This window comes from Podarcis melisellensis, assembly GCF_964234715.1.
Source record: "Podarcis melisellensis genome assembly, chromosome: 15".
Classification (NCBI taxonomy): Eukaryota; Metazoa; Chordata; class Lepidosauria; order Squamata; family Lacertidae; genus Podarcis; species Podarcis melisellensis.
The window spans coordinates 2,705,272-2,725,549 of NC_138532.1; the positions used below are offsets into that span (position 1 = coordinate 2,705,272).

The 20,278-nt window shown below is 46.6% G+C and overlaps 1 protein-coding gene across 1 annotated transcript in view; it reads right to left on the reverse strand.

Annotated features, from left to right (window-relative positions):
* Window positions 1-13,825, reverse strand: part of LOXL2 (lysyl oxidase like 2) — a 63,645-nt gene extending 49,820 nt beyond the window's left edge. Inside the window, exons 1-2 of the mRNA XM_081890929.1 lie at window positions 13,401-13,825; window positions 9,900-10,075 (exon numbers count right to left, since the gene is read on the reverse strand). Coding sequence (XP_081747055.1) covers window positions 9,900-10,075; window positions 13,401-13,752 — 528 coding nt within the window. The 5' untranslated portion in view covers window positions 13,753-13,825. The remainder of the gene's footprint in view (window positions 1-9,899; window positions 10,076-13,400) is intronic.
* Window positions 13,826-20,278: the final 6,453 nt, after the last annotated feature.

Below are 20,278 nucleotides of genomic sequence, written 5' to 3' on the forward strand. Positions count from 1 at the left end.
AGTCGGGGTGGGGGGAGGCTGGGAGAAGGAAGGGAAGCTCCCGGGTGAGAGCTGGAAGGGTTCACCTCTCTCTGTGTAAGATCTACCTGTGGGAGAGGACTTTGCATTATTCTGCCTTTCTCTTTCTCTGTTTTTATTAGTTTGTTTTTTATTGCAATGTATTATGAAAGGTCTTAATAAAATCTTATTGGAAAAAGGGAACCTCCTCTGAACATTGTGATCATCTTGCCTGGCACAAACTTTTGCCTGGGCTATCCCATTCCTCTGTCTGAATTTTCCCATGGGTCTGGACACACACAGCAATCTAGTGTTCCTTCAAGAGGCTGAAGAATCCAAGGAATTTCACACCAAGTACATTTACGTATGTACTCAAGAGTGTCTCGCCTAACTACACCGTCTCAGACGTGACATAAGGGGCCACGTCAGTGGCAGCTGCTGTCATCATCAGGCTGCATACACATTTCAGCCTTTGATCACAGAATTATCTTCCATCCCTGTACTCATACACCACATTCACAACATTTTTTCTGGCAGTAGTTATACGAGTGTTAAGGGCATATGTACCATTGGGAAGTATACTTGTGATTAGAAGCACTGGATTTGTCAGCTTGCTGTCTCAGCTAGTGGTCATAGGAACTTACAACAAAACACGGAATGGATAAAAAATTCAGAAAATGTAAGATATGCCCATAACATGATAGATAGTAAACATGAGAAGCAGGGAAATGCATTGAAATACATTATTGTTCTGCAGCAAGCACCTATCATCTTCCTCATATTATAAACTAATAGCAAACTCAGTTCTCCAACTGTGACTTGGTAGAACTACACCATACATGGACATGACGGAAGCGTTAGCAAGTTTGCAGAAGTATAGGAAAACCCTAGGAAAGAAACCCAAAAATAGCCTAATGAGGACTGAATATACTGAATGCTCATGAAACACTGTCTGACTGTTGCAGGGGAGGAACGGAAGACTGGGGGAGGGGAATTTAATGGAGTATCTTGACGAATCTGCGGGCAGGAACTCTTAAGAGCAGCACCGCGCCCGGCAACACTTCTAATGTGAAGCTGGAGTCATAAATTAGGGGTTAAGCCACTTGAAGGTAACACCAAAGGGGAAATTAATATAATGTATTATTGCCAAACAAATATAGTTACCAAAAACAGTTTCTGCTGGAGCTCCTCTCTCTCTCTGCTCTTGGCTCCCCACCCATCTCCCAGGGATTATCACTATAACACCATCCTTATGTTCTCTGTAAGAAAGTATCTCTAAATTACAACTACCATTCCGGTTGATGGTCCAGATAGCTGGGCGACAAAGTGGCACCACCCAAAGACAGGTCAAGAACTTCTGTCCGAGGAAATACTGAGGGTGTCTTGGGGGGCCACATTCAAGTGCTTTTTTTGTCCTGGTGCTTTCCTAACAAAACCCCACTCTTGACTGCTGAATCAAAGCAAACAATCTATGGGAAAACCCAAATTGCATGCTGACTAAAGGGATAAAAGAATGGACATGACAACTGGGATTTAAAAGGCCACAACTTTACTGCATAGCTGTCAACTCCCCCCTCCCTTTTTAAGGGAAATTCCCTTTTCCTGAATAGGATTCCTCGCAAGAAAAGGGAAAAGTTGACAGCTATGCTTTACTGATTTCAGATGTTGGTGAACCTTGGCATAGGCATTGGGTGTGTAGACCTCTCAGCCCCCCTTGCAGGGGACTGAGGAATGACAGGGTCTGGCTGGGTTTATGCAGATGGGCCGACCCAAAGCTGGGGGAAGCTGTATGGCCCGCTAGCCAACAACCTCTGGCTTCCCCTCAAGACCCCTTTAATGGGGTACCCTGTAATTGCCGCCGCAGAGAGGGGGGTGGGTCCCCACTCCACCCCCGCCCCGGTCAAGGATGGACTAAAGGATTCGGCCCAAGGCCTAAACCTAGTGCTACGGGGAAGGCAAAACCTGCTGGGCAGGGGAAATTCCTTCCCGCCTCCGAATACTTCAACCGTCAAAAGACCATAGCAAAACCTGCAGAGGTAGAAAGGAAAAGATTGAAGGGAAAGGAAACACACATGAGCAGCAGCACTGATAAAGGGGGGTGGGGGTGAGCTCCAAGGCCGACTGGGATGCTGCAAGCAGCGTTGGCCTGCTTTTATGCCCGGGGAGAGGACCTGAGTGAAGTCTAGGAGTCTCAGGTCCGCTCCCCAAGCCCCGCCTCCCGAGTCACCACGGATTGGCTGAATTTGAACTGCAGGCCTAGCGGTGCCCACAAGGCTCTGTGGCGGCTGGGGAGGTGCGGCAATAGTCGCAGACACGTGGCAAGGCTCTGTGGGCTTTGGAGGTGCCCCAGTGGGCCACAACCGCCACTCACCACCAAAACAGGTAAGCAGCCATTGTCGATTGCTCTGATTCAGCATTAAAGAGTGGGTTTTCGTGGGGAAAGCGCTTCCAAGGGAGGCCCCCTCAAACATGGTGCTTTAAAGCATGGACCTGTGCCTAGAAAGCATGGGGCAAAAGGTTAAGGGTGGGTGAGCCCCTACATAACCAAACTGACAGGTCCTTCTTTCCCTATCTGGGACCCTCCAGACGTTGTTGGACACCAGCTCCCACCATCCCTGACCATTGGCCATGCTGGCTGGGGTTGAGTCCAGCAACATATGGAGGGCGCAGGTTAGTCCCCCATGCTTTAGTGCTATGTAGCACAGCAAATAAAACCTTTGGTGGAGTAGGGAATAAAATAGTTGACTTTTCTTCCCTCCCCGCCTATTCCCATTTGGCTGCTGCTGCAAACCACTTAGAGCCCTGAACAGGAATGGGGAGGGATATGCTGCAATGTGTGTTGCAAGTCTCCACCTGCAAGTATGGATAACTGGCAGGGGTAAGGCTACGATCACACCAAGACAAGCTGAAATATCATATGAAAGCACACAAGGCATTCTGTTTCTCCTCTCCCCAAATTGTGTTTTGTCAGTTTTGTGTGTACACATGCACACCGCCTCACTCAAATAAAGTTGAAAGAACATGACACAGGCTGCATCCTTGGGAAATCCTTTGCTTTGACTGCAAAGGGTCCTCCCTCTCTAGCCATCGGTTCATTTGGTGAGGTGCTATGGAATGTATTAGGAGCATTCCAACTGCTCAGAAGTTTAAAAAGAAAAAGAATGCTAAGCATACAAGGCCTCAGGATACACAGGGTGTTGGTAGGAAGCAGTGAAGAGGAGGGAGGGAACAGCACTAACAACAGAAAACTGTAAGACTTAAGAGTGCAAATGGGTATTTCTGTTTGTGAGAGAGGAATGGGTGAATAGGCAGTAAGGGGAGAGCGAACACGTGTGTGTGTGTGTGTGTGTGTGGTCATATTTTGTGGAAAGGATTCAAGTGCATATCAGAAATTTTGGTTTGTGCAACTGAAGTGGATTAAAGTGCTCCGTCGTAATGCAACAAATCCACTAAACAACTATAACAGTAATGCACTGAAAAGTGTGGGGTGAACAAATTAACAGGAATACCTTTGTGATGGACAGCTGAGCCAGACCAGAGTCTGGTGATGCAGTGCCTCAGAATTCCACCAGAGGGCTGGAGCCTCTCTTTGATTGGCTACCAAGAGGGGGGTGGAGCCAGCGCTTTGGGAGGGAGAATAAAAGGAGGCGTTTGTGATTGAGGATTCAGATGGGGAGGTGGATTAAGAGAGAGCAGGAGGGAGAGAAGGAGAGTCAGGGATAGTCAATTCTGGTCTGTGTGCAACAGCCACTCTGAGGAAAATATCTCCAGCTAGAGAAAGGAGCCTCATAGCTTAGATAGGAAGACATTGTGTGGTGTCTTGGGAGAGTATTCAGAGAGTGAACTGGGGGGCTGAGTTGGGGAAGGAGAAGCTGTGAGGACACCGTCTCCTTGGGTCTCATGTCGTCAGGAGGGGAGAGATTTTCTAGGAAGAGAAGAATCCAAATCCAGTCACAAGGGGGGAGATCCTGGGTCTGTTATACTTCTAGAGGTACCTCAGGAGCGGGAGTGAGAAGAGTTTGGGGAACAGACTGGAGGTTCCACCTTCTTTAAGAACCAAAATATTAAGCTGTAGCACTAGTGCTATTTTTTCTAGAAAAAGAGGTGCTGGAGCTCACCATGAACTTCCCCCTTATTCTTTTAGAATGGCAGTGTTACCCACCTTGGAGGTGCTGGAAAAAGCCCAGTGTAGCATCTATGAAACAACCAAGTTGAGGAACTGAAGTAACCAAACTGGAAATAAGCTGAACATTTGCCAGCTAGTCTAGAAACCTGTAACACCTAACTGAAGAGTGGGAACTGAAAATAAGCAACGGAAGTTTATTCCCCCCCCCAATGCTTTTTTATTGATTTTCACAAACATAAATAAAACTTAAACTTTCACAATCAACATTTTGTGTTGTCTTATTTACCTTGCACAATTTCGCGCCCAGACTTCCCTCCTTCCCTGATACGGTTTTCCTAATTTTACATCTCTTGAAGATTCTTATTTACCCTCTATTCATATCACAGGATTTATATTAGCCCTGCTACAGTTTTTAAACTTCTGCAGTTAATTCGTATGTATGCAACAAATTTACTCCACTCTTCTTCAAACTTTGTCACTTTTTGGTCTCGAATTTTATAGGTCATTTTTGCTAATTCTGTATATTCAGAAAATTTAGTCTGCCACTCTGTTAGAGTTGGGATATCCTGGGATTTCCACTTTTGGGCCACGAGGATCCTAGCGGCAGCCGTAGCATACTGAAACAATTTACGATCCTCTTTTCTCACCTCATCTTCTATTATCCCCAATGAAAAGCAACAGAAGTTTAAAATAAGCTCATGTGTAAAACACCCTCATTCTTATAGATATTCTTGGTAGCTGTTTTGACATTCTTCTATAAATGAGAAGATTAAGCTGCCCAGGGGTATGGAATCAATATATTGATGCTTTGCTAATTATCTAAGACTGAATGCCATGATTTATTCTTATTTTTAACCTTAGATCATTAGCGGACCTTTGAATTCTTGATTGCTAATGACTCCTAACGACTGGGGGCAGCTTAACTCTCCCATATATGTGTACACATACCCCTATTGCTTATTAACCCCACAGTGCTCTAGATATAAATGTTGGACCTGAGATCTAGGTCCTATTACACCTGTACCTGAATCTGCCCACAGCTGGAATGCTGCTGGAATTTAGAGCTATTCTGTTTACACAGTGGCTTGATATATTTAGTAACAAGACCTATATTAAGCAGAAAAGGGCAAAGTCAACAACTAATTTTTTTAAAAGGAATGTCTGGGAGATTATTAAGAAACATCTGTGTATGTGTATGCGTGCGTGCGTGTGTGTGTGTGAATTTAAAAAATTATAAATAGCAGGGTCCTATTTCCTTTGCCCATTAAATTCCTGGGTAGCATGGCAAAGTGGCAAGCCATGATTACCAGGCAACTGATCATGTGGCATGCAAAGCAGATGTTATACTGCTCTGCTGCTGCCCTTCCTACCACCAACTATAATTCTTAGGTAGGAAGTGCATCTCCAGTTAGGCAAGACTCCTGCCCGAAATCCTGGAGAGCCGCTGCCAGTCAATGTTGACAGTACTAAGCTAGATAGACCAATGGGCCTGACTTTCTGTAAGGCAGCTTCCCATGTCCCTAATGTCCTAAGCATCTTCGGAAAGCGACGCAATATCTAATTCAGGCAAACTTTTTTTTTCACTGCAGAGGGAGAGCAGTGGGGTCTTTAGGGCTGGACTGCAACAAATAATACATATGTTTAAAAAATTGATCCTGCATTTCTGTTGTTACATATTCCAGAAACTTAAGGAGTAATAAATGGTGGTGGTTTCTTACAAGAGTCAAATAGAATTGCACAGCACCATGCTTTTTGATGAGCTGATAAGGTGTTTTTTTAATCTTTACAGTACAATGAGTGGTAATAACTTAAGCAGCTGTGCGGCCAGGTCTTGTCAGTAATGGTCAGCTTTTCCATTACAGAAGAATCCCTGTGGTGTTAAGGGAAGAAACGTCTGAGGCTTTGCATCCACGTGCACAGACATTGACTGCCGGATCTGGGACAGCACAGCGCCACGTGCCGAAAGCACGGCTGCTTGAAGGGAGCAAGTGGCCTCGGAAGATATGATGCCACTCTCAGACTAGTTAAAAAAAGAGCCAAGAGGAGTAGTCTGTTGGCTCACAGAGACAGGGTAAACTTTCTGCAGCTGAAACACTGCTGTAAAAGTTTCCTTTTGCTTCCCCCTTCCCCAAGCATTGAAAAATCCAAGGCAGGTTTTTAAAAGTTAAGGATCCACTGGAGAAGAGAGTCTGAGAGACCTATGGACTGTTTGGTCAAAACATACTCAGGTTGAGAAAACAGGAGGAGGAAGCAGGTGATGCAGGCAGTGCGAGTCCACGGGAACTGGAAGGCAGGGAAACTGAGCCAATGACAGGCACAGCCACCTGCTTTAGGTTTGGTTGCTATCTCCCTCCATGCTTATCCCATGGCTCAGAGCAGTTTTGCATTTACTCCACAGCTTTACCCTGGAAAAGATGCTCTTTACTGATGAATCAGAATGAACAGCAATCCATGGGAAATGCAATTGCCATTTGGTCTGATTCAGTGGTAAGTTGCGGGTTTCCCCAGGGGAAAATGGTGGGGCAAATGGTGGCATGGACAAGCCCTAAGACTAAGGAGGAGGGGGAAGGTGTCAGGCAATTCCACCCCTTAGGCTGGTTGTAAGTAGCAAGGCAGGCAAGTGAGGGCTGGTTAAGCAAAGGTGGAGATTAGTGGGGCTGTGCCCCACTTGCTCTAATGGACCAGCCTCCACAGCCTGCAGAAGAACCAGGGCAACCCCTGAATCCAAAGAAGTCAGACTAATCTTCACCCAACCTTACCATCCAATGTCTACCATGATGACTCCACAACTTGCTTCTCTCCCGACTTCTGTATTAGATAGATAGATAGATAGATAGATAGATAGATAGATAGATAGATTCTTTATTGTCATTACACAAGTGCAACATTGCACAAGTGCAACGAAATTGGATACCATCCCTTAAAAAACAACAAAAGCAAAACAACAACAACAACCAAACAAACCACATTCCAGCCACATTAACCATACCTTTAAGACAGGAGCAGGGAACCCTTTTGCTGTTGCTGTTGTGAGCCATATTTCCTTGGGGGTAACCTGTAGTAGGTCACATGCTGGTGGTACATAAAGCCACAACCAGTTGTGGATGCAACAGCACCTTTTCCTTCCCTCTCTGCCCATCACCCTTTTTTCTCTCTCATGTCCCATTTTGTGCCTTCTTGTCACCCACATGAAACTAGGCCAAAGACCACTAGGGCACGGGATAAAACAGAATGCCCATCCCTGTTTTAAGAGCCATCAGTGATTGGTTTCCATACTCATTATGAGACAGGAAGCCTCCTGCAGTCCTCCTGCTGTGCTTATGGTCTGATGCAGGGATGGGGAACTTCAGACCAGGGGCCAAATTTGGTCCAGCATTCCTCTCTATCTGGCCCTTTGGATTCTTCCCCTGTCATACCCCTCACTGGCCCTGCTTCACCCCCCAAATGTTTTTGCCTGGTTGGAATGTGTCCTTGAACTTTGATACAGTGGTACCTCGGTTCTCAAACGAAATCTGTACTGGAAGCCATTAGACTTCTGAAACGTTCGAAAACTGAGGTGCGGCTTCCCATTGGTTGCAATAGCTTCTTGCACTCAGTGGAAGCCAGGTTGCACGTTCCAAAAAATGTTTGAAAATGGAAGCATTTGCTTCTGGGTTTTTGGTGTTTGAGAACCAAAACATAAGACAACGGAGGCATTTGGGAACCAATGTTCCACTGTAATGTGTCTTGCTTATCTGGATGGAGGACAGAGACGAGCGACTGAGTGTTGTAAAGACCAAACTACTGTCCAGTGCTCCAATTTTCCTTTGTTTGCTCTGCTCATTTTTGCTTCCTGCTTCTGCCCACCACTGACATGTGGCCCCACAAACATATGCCAGAGGGAAATGTGGCCTTTCAGCTGAAAAATGTTCCCCAACCCTGGCTGAAGCGGAAATCACTCCAAGGTGATTTTTGCTTGGATTGTGAGAGTGGTCACCATCTGTTTAGAGTCCAAGTTGGTGTCAGGCAATTCCATCCCTTAGGCTAACTGAGTCTACAGGGCCTCAGGCAAAAACATCCCCCAGACCTGCCACCTGAACTCTTTCCCCCAAAGTGGAGATGCCTAACATTGTGTGTGTGTGTGTGTGTGTGTACCGGTACTCACCATGAAGTTGTTACAGCAAGTGCCACACTTTTAACAGTTAGGTGGGAAAGATGCCGGTACTGCATACCCTTGAATACCCCCAGGAAAAAGCACAGGATATACCAAGATTTGAGCCTCTGATCAAGGATGAAGCTAAGCATAGGACAGGGTGAACTGCAGGGAGTTTTCCTACCAGTTTCCAGGTCAATTCATGAATGCAAGACACATTGTATGGATGCAACAGGCACCAGATCAACCAGAAGCCTGTGAATGTTCTGATATATACACAAGCCAAGGCCTCTGCTCCTCTACCTCCTACGCAGATAATTTATTTCCCATTTCCTCCCACCCCCAAAGTATGATTTTTCAAGTCCCTAGGAAGAGTTAGGTCAGCACAAACTGATTCATCAGGGTAGATCGGAATGGCCTTGAATTAACCTCATACACTTCAGTCCTTAGCAAATGGAAAAGCAGTAGGCAGAGAAGCTGACTTGCATGATTGAAGCATTCCAGAGAGAGCTGACCTCTGTCTAGACATCCATCTTTTCCTCCAGTCTCTGCTCTGAGAATGCAGATGTGGCCCTGGGGAAGCCAGTGACTACCCAAGCCACCTTGGACATTCTGTGACCTCCCCAAGTTGAGTCATCTCCAAGAGAACCAGGGTGGAATGCAAAAAGCCCACACATTCAAGGAAGAGAGCAAAAGGCATTCTAATCATGCTTGGTGCTTCTCTAATAAAACATCCTCAAAGAGGCATATGGAGAAATCTAGGGTGAAGTACAGCAGTACGTATCTCACTTGCAGTAAGTGGATCTATACTTACTCCCTTGGGAAAGATGGCCAAACCACCAAACTAAGTTGAACTCGGGAGCAATAGACTGTTCCTCCTTCCATGAGAATCCAGCTGTTGATTGGCCAGCCCTTGTGAGAATCATGGAACACCTCCCTCCTGCCAGCTGTGCAGAGTGATCTGCACCTTCTCTCTTATTTTGCACCTGGTCAACCTGATTTAAATGTAAAAGCATTGTAGGTATCTTTAAATAAAAGCCAACTGGTGAAGGGGAAAACCTTCACTGGAATCAGAGTCAGGTACATGTGTTAGAAAAGAGTCAGTTAGGAGGAGAGCTTACCCTAGAACAGAAAAGCCCAAACCTGGTTGTGGCATGAGGGGCATCTGTCTTCATCCATACATTGTCAGGTGAAGAGGCATCTATATTTACCCTACGTACAATGTATTTTGTACATTTTGTATAGTGTAATATAAATAGAAGGAGCCTTGCCTTCTATCCTTATCTGATCTGCTCCCGCCTGCCTACTCCAGGGTTTAGCCCTGAACAATGATTCTGGGATCCTGCTGTAGAAAACACCTGCCCTAAATCTGCCTACAGATACACCCCTCCCCCGCCTCTGACTTGCTTTTAGCATCAGCCTAGATCTGCAGAACCCAAGTTTGCAAACACGGCCTAAAGGTGCATCCTACCTTAATCCATATTTTATTTTCATTTATCAACATTCTTCTAAATGGAATTTGAGAACTGTGCACCCTGACTACAACAATGGTTTGCCAAATGAATTGGAGGCAACTTGTTCTCACAGGTCTAAGCAGCTGATGCTTCAGGGACTAAGCCCTGCTCAATACCGAGCTGTGCTTACCTCTATTTGGTTGAGCTGGGAGTCATCAAACCTGAAGCCAGGGATTCTCTTTTCACTGCAGACCACACCCACATCCTCAGTGTGTTTGCAGTCTGATACGCCCCAGCCGTTCGAGGTGCATACAGCCAACGAAGCCTCTCTGCCATTGCAGTGGACATTGTCCAACCAGATTCTGCCTACAGAGGAAAGACAAGAAATAAAGATCCCGAAACCGTGCCACACATTTTGATTACTGTGACTGAGTGGTCATATATTCTCCTTCCAAGATATCAGGGTGGTCCAACTTTTCATAACAAGTGGGCTGCGAGAGTACTTTGAGATGGAACTCCCAGGGGGCGGGGAGGAGCAAGGCCAAAATTTGACGGGTCCCCCCCCCCCCGGAAGAAGGTGCAAGGTTCTGGCAGGGTCCTAGAGCCCTACCACCTTCTTCCAAAGCTGTCAAAGCATGAACTAGGCTTTGAGAAGGAGCCTGAAGGACTCTAGGATCCTGTCGGAGCCCTCATACCTTCTTCCCAAAGCCCAGTACCTTGCTTACCTGGCTTTGGGAGGGCGGTGCAAGGGCTGTCAGGGCAGGGGGCATCAAATGTTGCCCAGGGCTGCCAAAAAAAGGCCTGAGGACCCCATGCAATATATATTGAAGGCCACCAACCTGGACAGCTTTCAAAGGAGGATAAGGCCATACATTGCTGCTAGACAAGATTGCTATACAATACCTCCAGTATCAGCATGTCTCTGAATACCAGTGGCTGGGGAACATGAACAGGAGAGTGTGATAGTTCTCATGTCCTGTTCATGGGCTTTCCAGAGGCACATGACTGGACACTGCACAAAACCCTCACTCCCCCCTCCTTTCTGTGTCAATCATCTGATGGTGCTGTATCAGTTTACAAGGGTCAGGATAAAGTGACCTTTATCACAGGTTCCTCCCATTGAAACCTGCAAGAGTATCACTTCACAATGCAGCAATGTCACTAAATTCCACTAGTTTTGCTGATTAGTTCACAGCCTCCAATTATCCAGGCTGAAAAATCATCCTTCTATATTTAGCAGCTTCCACATCTATCCAAAGGCACCAGCTATTCAATAAACAGCTGTAGAGGGGGGTTCAGTTTAACCACTGACTGAGTCATCTAAATGGAGAGGGGGGTATCAGGATGTGTGGTATAGGGGCTATAGTTTGGGACTTAAAGCAGAGAGACCTGGGTCACTCAGCATAAGGCTTACAGTACAAGATGACTTTAAGCCAGTTGGTCTGTCTCTCTCAACCTAAGCTGGCAGTGGCCCTATCATACCTCAGGGTGAAGTGAGGTATGTCTTCAGGCAGTTTCTGAATGGGGCGGCAAGGATTTTTAAAGTACTAGCTCTAGCTGGAGTGGTAGTGGGATGCCACTTGGGCAACGAAAGGGTCTAACCTACGCTGTAGAGTGCTTGTGAAACTAAAAAGGTGGTAGTGTCCTGAAGTGGAGGACAAGGCTCTGGTAGGATTCAGGCTAGATGCAGACCTGCACTTAGCTCTGAAGTTGCTCCAGCAATGAGCAAGCTGAAACCCAGCCCTTTTATAGCAAGCCCACCAGGCTGCTAGCAACCTAATTGTTGATATCACCTCTGTTGCAAAATGCTGCTCTAATTAAAAGGTTCCATCCCTCCCTCTCTAGTAATCTCCTACTTCAACAGAGCACAGGAAGTACAGGCCTTCTACAGTCGGGTCAGAGGATAGCAATGGGGTGGTAGTCGGGCACAAGTCAATTGGGAGCAGTGCCTCTGGGGTGGCCCTGCATGCCTTTCCCTTTCAGGTTCAGAGTTCTTGCCTCCATCACCTGATGGAGAGGGACCTGACTCCTAGTCCCTGGCAGGTGGGGCTGTGTAGACCACCTCAAGTTACTTGGAGGGAGGGTGGGATCAAAATATAAACAGCCATCATAATACCTCTAGCTTATTTAATGGCAGCATTCTGAAATGGGAATCTCACCTTTTGGAAAATGGAATAAATGCTGCAAGCTTTACTCTACCTGGGAGAGCTGCCAGAAAGGCAAAGCAGGACTATGGTTGAGACAGGTAGAGGCCCATTGGGAGGTTAAATTCCAGCTAGTAGTTATGAGAAAGCTACAGCCTCTAAAATTCTGAATAAATGGGTGCAGATTTTTACCACCCCCTCTCTCCATTAATGTTACAAAAGGAAGTAAAGTTACTGAAGGAATGCATAAGGACTAGGATGGGCAAATGCAGAATGGGATTTTCAGGAGGTGCAGTGTGCATTACAGGATCATTGCTGGAACTCTAATTCCCATCTGTCCCAGCCAGCATGGCCAATGGTCAGAGATGATGGGGGGTTGATGGGCATGATAATGATGCAAATGCAAGCTCTCTCAGAGGCCCAGAGAGGCCCCAGACATGCCCATCTTTTGAGGCCCCTAGCCATAACAAAAAGGGTGAATGGTTTGCTTATATAATCTGCTGATCTGGAAGAGAATGCTCATCGGAATCTAATCTTGTGCCATCCAAACGAAAAAACAAGATTTTATCCACACTGTGTTGGAAAGGGTTAGGAATTATTCCTTTTTTCATGAATGTTGAGCCCACAGTACAGTGCAAAATTTATGGGGAAATGTCTTTGACACCATCTTTTCCATCATGTCCAGGAATTGAAGTCTGACCCATCCTTAGCTCTATTTTGTCTGGAAAGTGGTGCAAACCCAGTGATTAAACACAATGGCCTAGTGGTTTGTTTGTTGTTGTTGACAGCAGTGCAACCAGTTGTTGCTCATCATTGGAAAGCCAAATCAGAGCCACTAACGGAGACCTGGATTATGTCTGAGACATAGCTCTCTCAGATTGCCTTACACAGAGGAGGAGGGCTATATCTCAAAAAGGGATCGGTTTGCTGAAGTTTCTGTTTCTTCTTCATAAATTGTTGTTGTTGGCACCCATCTGTCTTGAGAGACAATGGAGTGTTCCTCCAGGGGTGAAGTCAAACCACTGCTTTAGCAGCACCCAAGTCAGGACGCACGCTTGGGCAGTGCATATGGAGGTCCTGGGCTGGCCAGACAACATGACCCCCCTCTGAGTCTCGCTGATGTGGCCCAAAGGAAAGCAGAGCAAGACGTTTGGCACCTGCTTGGCTGCAGGAGTTGCTCTCTATCCAGATCTTGGGGTTCTCCATAGGACACCCCCCTGTCCAGGATGCACCCTGCTCCACCCCCACAAGTACTTTTGTCTGGATGGAATGCAACCTTGAACTGTAGACAAAGCCTCTTGCTTGTGCAGATGGAGGTGTGGTGCTGGTGGGGATGTGTGGGTAGAAACCTCTGGCTTTTGTGTGCCTGCAGTGTAACCTGCTCTACAAAGGCTAAGAGTCACATCCATTGCTCTGCCCACCACTGCTATGTAGACCCCTAAGAAAATGTGTATGAAAAAGGTTCCTTGCCTCTGGGCTAATGTTTGCTAGCAGAAGGCAGGAGAAAGCAAATGCTCTTCATGCACAGGAACAAGGAAAAGCCTTACCTTCTCCTTTGCCATACTTAGAAGCAGGGCTCCAGGACACGGCCTCCACGTAGCCCAGCTGCCGACAGACCACGTGCGCAGCGTGGATGGTGAAGTCGTCATCGCACACGGTGCCCCACTCTCCGTTGTAGAAGACTTCCACTCGCCCTTCGTTGTGCTTCCTCTTCTGCCCTGACAACCGCAGCTGGATATGAGGGACGTCAGCTGGCAGGGGAGGCAGCTGCTGCGGAGGCTGTTGCTCAGGGTAGTGCGGCCAATGTTCATATTGGGCCAAGGTCAGGTGGCTCAGGCATGCAAGGAGGAGCAATGTGAGCAAAGAGTGGTTTGGGCTGAAATCTAGGAACCTCTCCATTTTGGGAAACTGTGGTCCCCCCAGAAGCCAAGTCCTTTATCAGCTGAGTTTAGTAGAGAGAGGATCAGGAGGCAGCTGGTTTGCTGGAAGGAAAGAAATGGGCTGTGAGAAGGATGCCAGCTGCTAAAGACTGTTAAGCAATGGATTCAGCTGTTGCGAAACAAGCCTCCGCTAGTGCAGCTGTTGCATTGGATTCCCTTAAACTCTGCAAGAGCCATGGCCCATGTTGTCTTATTTTTGGTAATGTGTAAGTGGCTTCCTGACTCCCCCCTGAGGGCTAGTTCACACATGCATCTCCCTCCCTCCCTGACTGCAGCATTGGGTGGGGACTTCTGTGAATGCCTCATTGCAGGTATAACACCACACACATGCAAAAGGGCAATAAAAACACAGAGTTATATCCAACGGTGTCGCCTCCTCAGCACAAGGACGTCTGCCTGGGCAAAAGGACTCCCTCTCCTCCTCACCCCACACTCCACATGCTGCAAATCTGCTCTGGTTTCCCCCCCCCTTCAGAAACTATTTGGGGTGGTGGTCATAAAGAGGACAAAGGAAGAGGAGAGAGAGAAGTTCCACCCAATAGAAATAAGTCTTTGGGAAAAGGTATGACTTTGGTAGATCCAACCCACAACACTTTTTCTTTTTAAAAAGAATTTCTAATCTGAAACACTCGTTAGCCCAGATTCCTTGGCTCCCTTGGTTCCCGATATGCTAAGATGGAAAGGAAGACATTCTCTGTCACCCATACTGTATAACATTTCCCCTCTTGGGGGACCAAACCCTTGTATAGATGATGGGATATTTGCTTATGTCCTGTACTGGTAGATCAACAACACTGAAATAAATGATATCTCTGGAATTATTTATTTTTTGGAAAATCTGATCTGCAATTTATACAAATCTAATAATTCATCATACATTTTGCATTTTTATGTGCTCAGTTTCTCCTGGTGGGGAGAGATTGGTGGATCGGGGAATGCTGTGGTCATGTTGTTGTTGTTGTTTAGTCGTGTCCGACTCTTCATGACCCCCTGGACCAGAGCACTCCAGGCACTCCTGTCTTCCACTGCCTCCCGCAGTTTGGTCAAACTCATGCTGGTAGCTTCAAGAACACTATCCAACCATAGTGTATATTGATTTCAGTAAGGCTTTTGAGACAGTCCCCCATGATCTCCTTGCGGATAAGCTCGTAAAATGTGGGCTGGACAAGGTAACTGTTAGGTGGATTTGTAGCTAATTGACTGATTGAACCCAATGAGTGCTCGCTAAGGACTTCTCATCATCCTGGAAAAATGTGGCAAGTGGGGTGCCACAGGGTTCTGTCCTGGGCCCATTGTTGTTCAACACCTTTATAAATGACTTGGATGAAGGTATTGAGGGGATGTTTATCAAAGCAGCAGATTACACCAAAGTGGGAGGAGTAGCTAATGTTGCAGAAGACAGAATCAGGATTCAAGATGACCTTAACAGATTGGAGAATTGAGCCAAAACTAACCAAATGAAATTCAATTGGGAGAAATGTAAGGTTCTATACTTAGGCAGGAAGAACCAGCCGCACAAGCATAAGATGGGGGACACCTAGACTACCGGTAGTACATGTGAAAAGGATCAAGGGGTCTTAATAGACCATAAGTTTAACATGAGTCAACAGTGTGATGCAACAGCAAAAAAACCTATTCTAGGCTGCATCAACAGGAGTCTAGTGTTCAAGGGAATACTCCCACTCTATTCTGCACTTGGGAGTACTTTGTCCAGTTCTGAGCACCACAATTTTAGCAGCATATTAGCAGCATGCTGGAACATGTGCAGAGGAAGGCAACCAAGGCTCTGGAAACCTAAGCTTATGTGGAACAGTTCAGGGAGCTGTGGATGTTTAGCCTGGAAAAGAAGAGACTGAGAGGAGATATGTAGCCATCTTCAAATATCTGAAAGATTGTCACATGGAAGATGGAGCAACTTGTTTTCTCCTGCTCTGGAGGCCAGGACTCGAACTAATGGCTTCAGGTGAAAATAAAAGAGATTCTGACTAAACATCAGGAAGAACTTTCTGACAGTAAGAGCTGTTCCAGCGGAATGGACTGCCTCAGGAGGTGGGGACTCTCCTTCCTTGGAGCTTTTGAAGCAGAGGTTGGATGGGCTGCATTGTTTAGATTCCTGGATTGTGAGGGGTTGGACTAGATGACCTTTGGGTTCCCTTCCAACGCTACAGTTCTATGATTCTATGGCTTGTGCTGAACCTCAGATGCCTGGGAAAGAGAGTCATCCCACTGCTTTCACAGCCACTAGAGAGACTCACCACAAGATCAGTCAGTTCCCCTGCCCTCCTCCTGAATCTTCCAAACAAGGGGAATTTCCCAGGGCTCACACTGAGCTTCAGGAAAAGGGCAAGGGAACTCTCCAGGCCAGCCAAAGCCAGCAGCCAGCTAAAAGTTGAAAGAGAAATAGTCTTAACTGATTGCAATATTGCATTTTGACACGGCTGGGTAACCCACCCTGGGACATAGAATCATAGAGTTGGAAGAGACCACAAGGGCCATCGAGTCCAACCCCCTGCCACGTTATGGTGAAGTGGTAGGTAAGAAATCTAAGAAATGTGAGGAACAAAAGTACAGTGGAATATAAACCCTCAATAACTTAAACACTTAACACTGTTAATTGGGCTCAAGGTTTGAATTAAGCCCAAGATGTTTAATCAATGAATTGAAAGGATACTCTGTTCCCTTTCCTGATTTTGGTTGATGTTGTTTTCCCCCACAATAGTCAGCTAAATTTCTGTAGTGACTGAACATGCTTAACCTTCATTGGCCTGTTTTTGGGGCTGTTCAGCCCAACAGGAGGTTCCCCCCCCCCCACTGAAGTTGTGTGTTGTTTGTTTTTTTGTTTTTGTTTTTTTGTATTTCTGCAAAGGTTGGGGCTCTTCTCCATCTTTTTGTGGGTGACTAAAAGAAAAACACCTAGAGAACTGAGTTTGCTGTTAGCATATACCATATGATAAAATGCTGGATCTACTGAGCACGTCTGCTTCGTTTTCATTTCTGCCCTCCCAACCTGTATCCCAAAAAGAACGGATGTGGAGGATTTTGATCTGTTTAACAACCTACACTGTCTGCTTGGTGCTGATGTGTGGCAGGGCCTTCATGGCAGTGGCTCCCATTTATTAACATTCAGGAGGAATTTTAAAACGCTCCTGTTCACCCAGGCATTTGTTGGCTGAGACCCCAGCAGCCTTGAGATTATTAGCTGTGTTGCTGTTTTAAAATGCTCTCAAAATTTTCCTATGCTTGAAGTATTTTCATTTCATTTTAAATTGTATTACTCTCTGTTTGTAGTTCTGGGCTCCCCTGGGAGGAAGGGTGGGGTAGAGATGTAATAAACAACAGAAACCAGTGGTGATATAAGCAAACAGTTCCTTTAAACTGTGAGTTGGGTCACTCTCTCTCTTTCATTCCTTCTTTCTGTGTCTCCCTCTGTACCATGTTTAATAAAAAAAGAAGGAAGTGGCAGATCCTCAAATAAATAAATACTGTGGCCCACTGTTCACAATAGAGAGAATATCCCCCTCCCACAAGGCCCCTGAAATGATGTCATGTACGGAGTATTTCCATTACTGAATGTCTGGTTTTAACCACAGGACCACCAAAAAGACCCAGATGAGATTCTCCCCTCTCCACTTTTAGGGAGAGTGGCCTGCCACCCCCTGCCTGTGCATCATTTTCCTCCCCGGCCAACAGTTTATGCTGGGGGTGGGGGGCAGGGGCTGAAACCACAGGGACATGCTCAGAGCATCTCAAGACCCTCTGATTCAGCTGGGGAGGGACTTAAAAAGACAAGGCAGAAACGTGAGCCTGCTTCTTGGCCTCAAACTGAGCCGGCTGGTTCACTCGCTGCCAATTTCTTTTGTCATCCTTGCAACCGGCATGTGAAGCGGTCGGAAGGGCCATGTGTGTGGAATAGCTTCCACGTGAAGCGAGGCCAGGCAGCAGCGAGAGAAGCCCACCACTGGACTTCCCAGAGTAGGATTACTCTCCCTAGCAGCCGCCAAAACACAGGAAAGAATCAGCTCGTAAACAGACATCTAGGAAAGAGGCTGTTTTCAGCACCAAGTGCAAAAACGTGATAAGGGAAAGAGAAGACCAGCCTTTTGCTAAGCGTTGCACTCTTGGAGAACCAATGTGGTGCAGTGGCTGCAGTGTCAGACCCAGGAGACCAAAGTTCAAAACTCCACTTGGCCAAGAAGCTCAGTGGGCTGGTCACTGCCTCTCAGCCGACCCTGCCTCACAGAGGAAAGATGGGATCAATATAATAATAAATGGATGGTGCTGCCAGTTTTGCTGACCTGCCTGATCACTCCAAAGGTCTAAACCAGGATCTTGTTTCCCACAGGGGCCAACAAGGAAGGGCACAAGCAGGGCATGGATGCAACAGCTCTCTCCTGTTGTTGTTACCCAGCAACTGGTATCTAGGGGTATACTGCATCTGAACCTGGAGGTTCACCCATGTTTCCTAAAGAGCAATGTTAGACAAGCTTTGCAGGCCTGAGCTGATAGAGCAAACATGAGTTGCTTGCAAGAGCACGGCTTCTGTTCAGAATTCAAATAGAGACGCTCTTAATTCAAATGGCTGAAACTCAGATAGGGTTAGCATTACCAAGGCAGGTCCGATCATGCCATTTGGGGTGAGTGTAATTGTATGTGTAGGCCCCATTCCTCAACCTAGTTTTCCAAATAGCTACAACCCCCATCATCCCTGATCACTGGCTACGTTGGCTGGGGGTGATGGCAGCTGTAGTTCAAAAAAGCTGGAAGGCACCAGGTTGGGACGGTTGGTGTACACCTGTTGGTACCCCGAAAGGTACAATGTTTCCGGTTTTGAGAGCCCCACTTAACCGGGCCATGCAGGAACCCCTTCATATCTGCGCCTTCTATACATGCTGTGTGCTATTATTTCCTGCTCTCCTGAAAGCAGAAGCTTTAAAACAGTCACATGCTGAAAAGCTATTACAACAGATCCCCTCCTTCTACTGCCGGAGGTGATTAATTGGGTTTAATAGCTTTTCAATGTGGTTTACCCTGGAAAAAATGGCAGTTCTTCATGTTTCAGAGCATTGCAGAACCTTAGCCAGGTCAGAATCAAACATTGTTGGAGTCAAGTTTCCTGCTCTGAGGAAGGATTCTAAACATCTCAGTCCCCACCCACCCCTGCATCCAACTGGTGGGCATCTGCTGGCGAAAGAACTTATGATCCTACAGATACATTTGCTAATACATCCCACCCTCGCTGGGAAGACTGGGAGGAAGTAGACTCTGGGCCTCCTGTCAGATGCTGTTGATGAGCAACTTCAAGGCCCCTACTTTCTCTTCTTAGGGTTATATTTAAACCTGGCAGGCCAGGCAGCCCTTCAGATAGAAAGCTGTCCTTTTACAGAGCACTATCACCTGTAAGGGACGCAGGTGGCGCTGTGGGTTAAAGCCTCAGCGCCTAGGACTTGCCGATCGAAAGGTCGGCGGTTCGAATCCCTGCGGCGGGGTGCGCTCCCGCTGCTCGGTCCCAGCGCCTGCCAACCTAGCAGTTCAAAAGCACCTCCGGGTGCAAGTAGATAAATAGGGACCGCTTACCAGCGGGAAGGTAAACGGCGTTTCCGTGTGCGGCTCTGGCTCGCCAGAGCAGCGATGTCACGCTGGCCACGTGACCCGGAAGTGTCTCCGGACAGCGCTGGCCCCTGGCCTCTTAAGTGAGATGGGCGCACAACCCCAGAGTCTGTCAAGACTGGCCCGTACGGGCAGGGGTACCTTTACCTTTACCTTTACTTATCACCTGTAAAGTAGCACACATGGCCCCCTGCACTAATTCTCCATCATGCTCAACAGGAAGTCATAAACCAGGAAGCATCTGCAAACAGGAAACATTTAATTAATGTTAAAAAGCATCTTTGTGGAACGGGACTTGTGGGGATGGGAGAGTTCTATTTCATTTGCACTTTAATGGAAAACCTCCTAATTCATACTTCTTCAACCAGTATGTGAACCAAAGCACAGCTACCCTTTGAAATTTGCACTTCTCTGAATGTTATCAGGCAGTTCTCCACCAACCAATGTATTAGGGGGAAATGCATTAAAATGCAGACGAGTGAAAATGGCATGCAAAAGTACATTATATTAGGGGAAATTGCTTGAAAATGTGCATATTAGTCAAGACTGTATGCAAAAGTGTGTTTATGGGGAAGAATTTGCACTACAATCCTGATGAATTTTCATGAGGATGAAAAACAAACAAACCCACAAATTGCTGTGGAAATGTGGAGAACAGAATTTAAGACTGGAAAAATGAGAAATTGAGAGGATCCAAATTGAACAGATCTCCTCCTTGTATTTCTACTTGTGAGTAAATACTCTTGAAGGCTGTTGGGTCTGGGTATTGCTAGATAATACAGCGCTATAAGATGGGCTGTGTGGAACCTCCTACTTGGTTTGGCTTTCAGTCAACTGCCGAGAAAGCAGTGCCTCAGCATCACTGAAAATTCACTGGA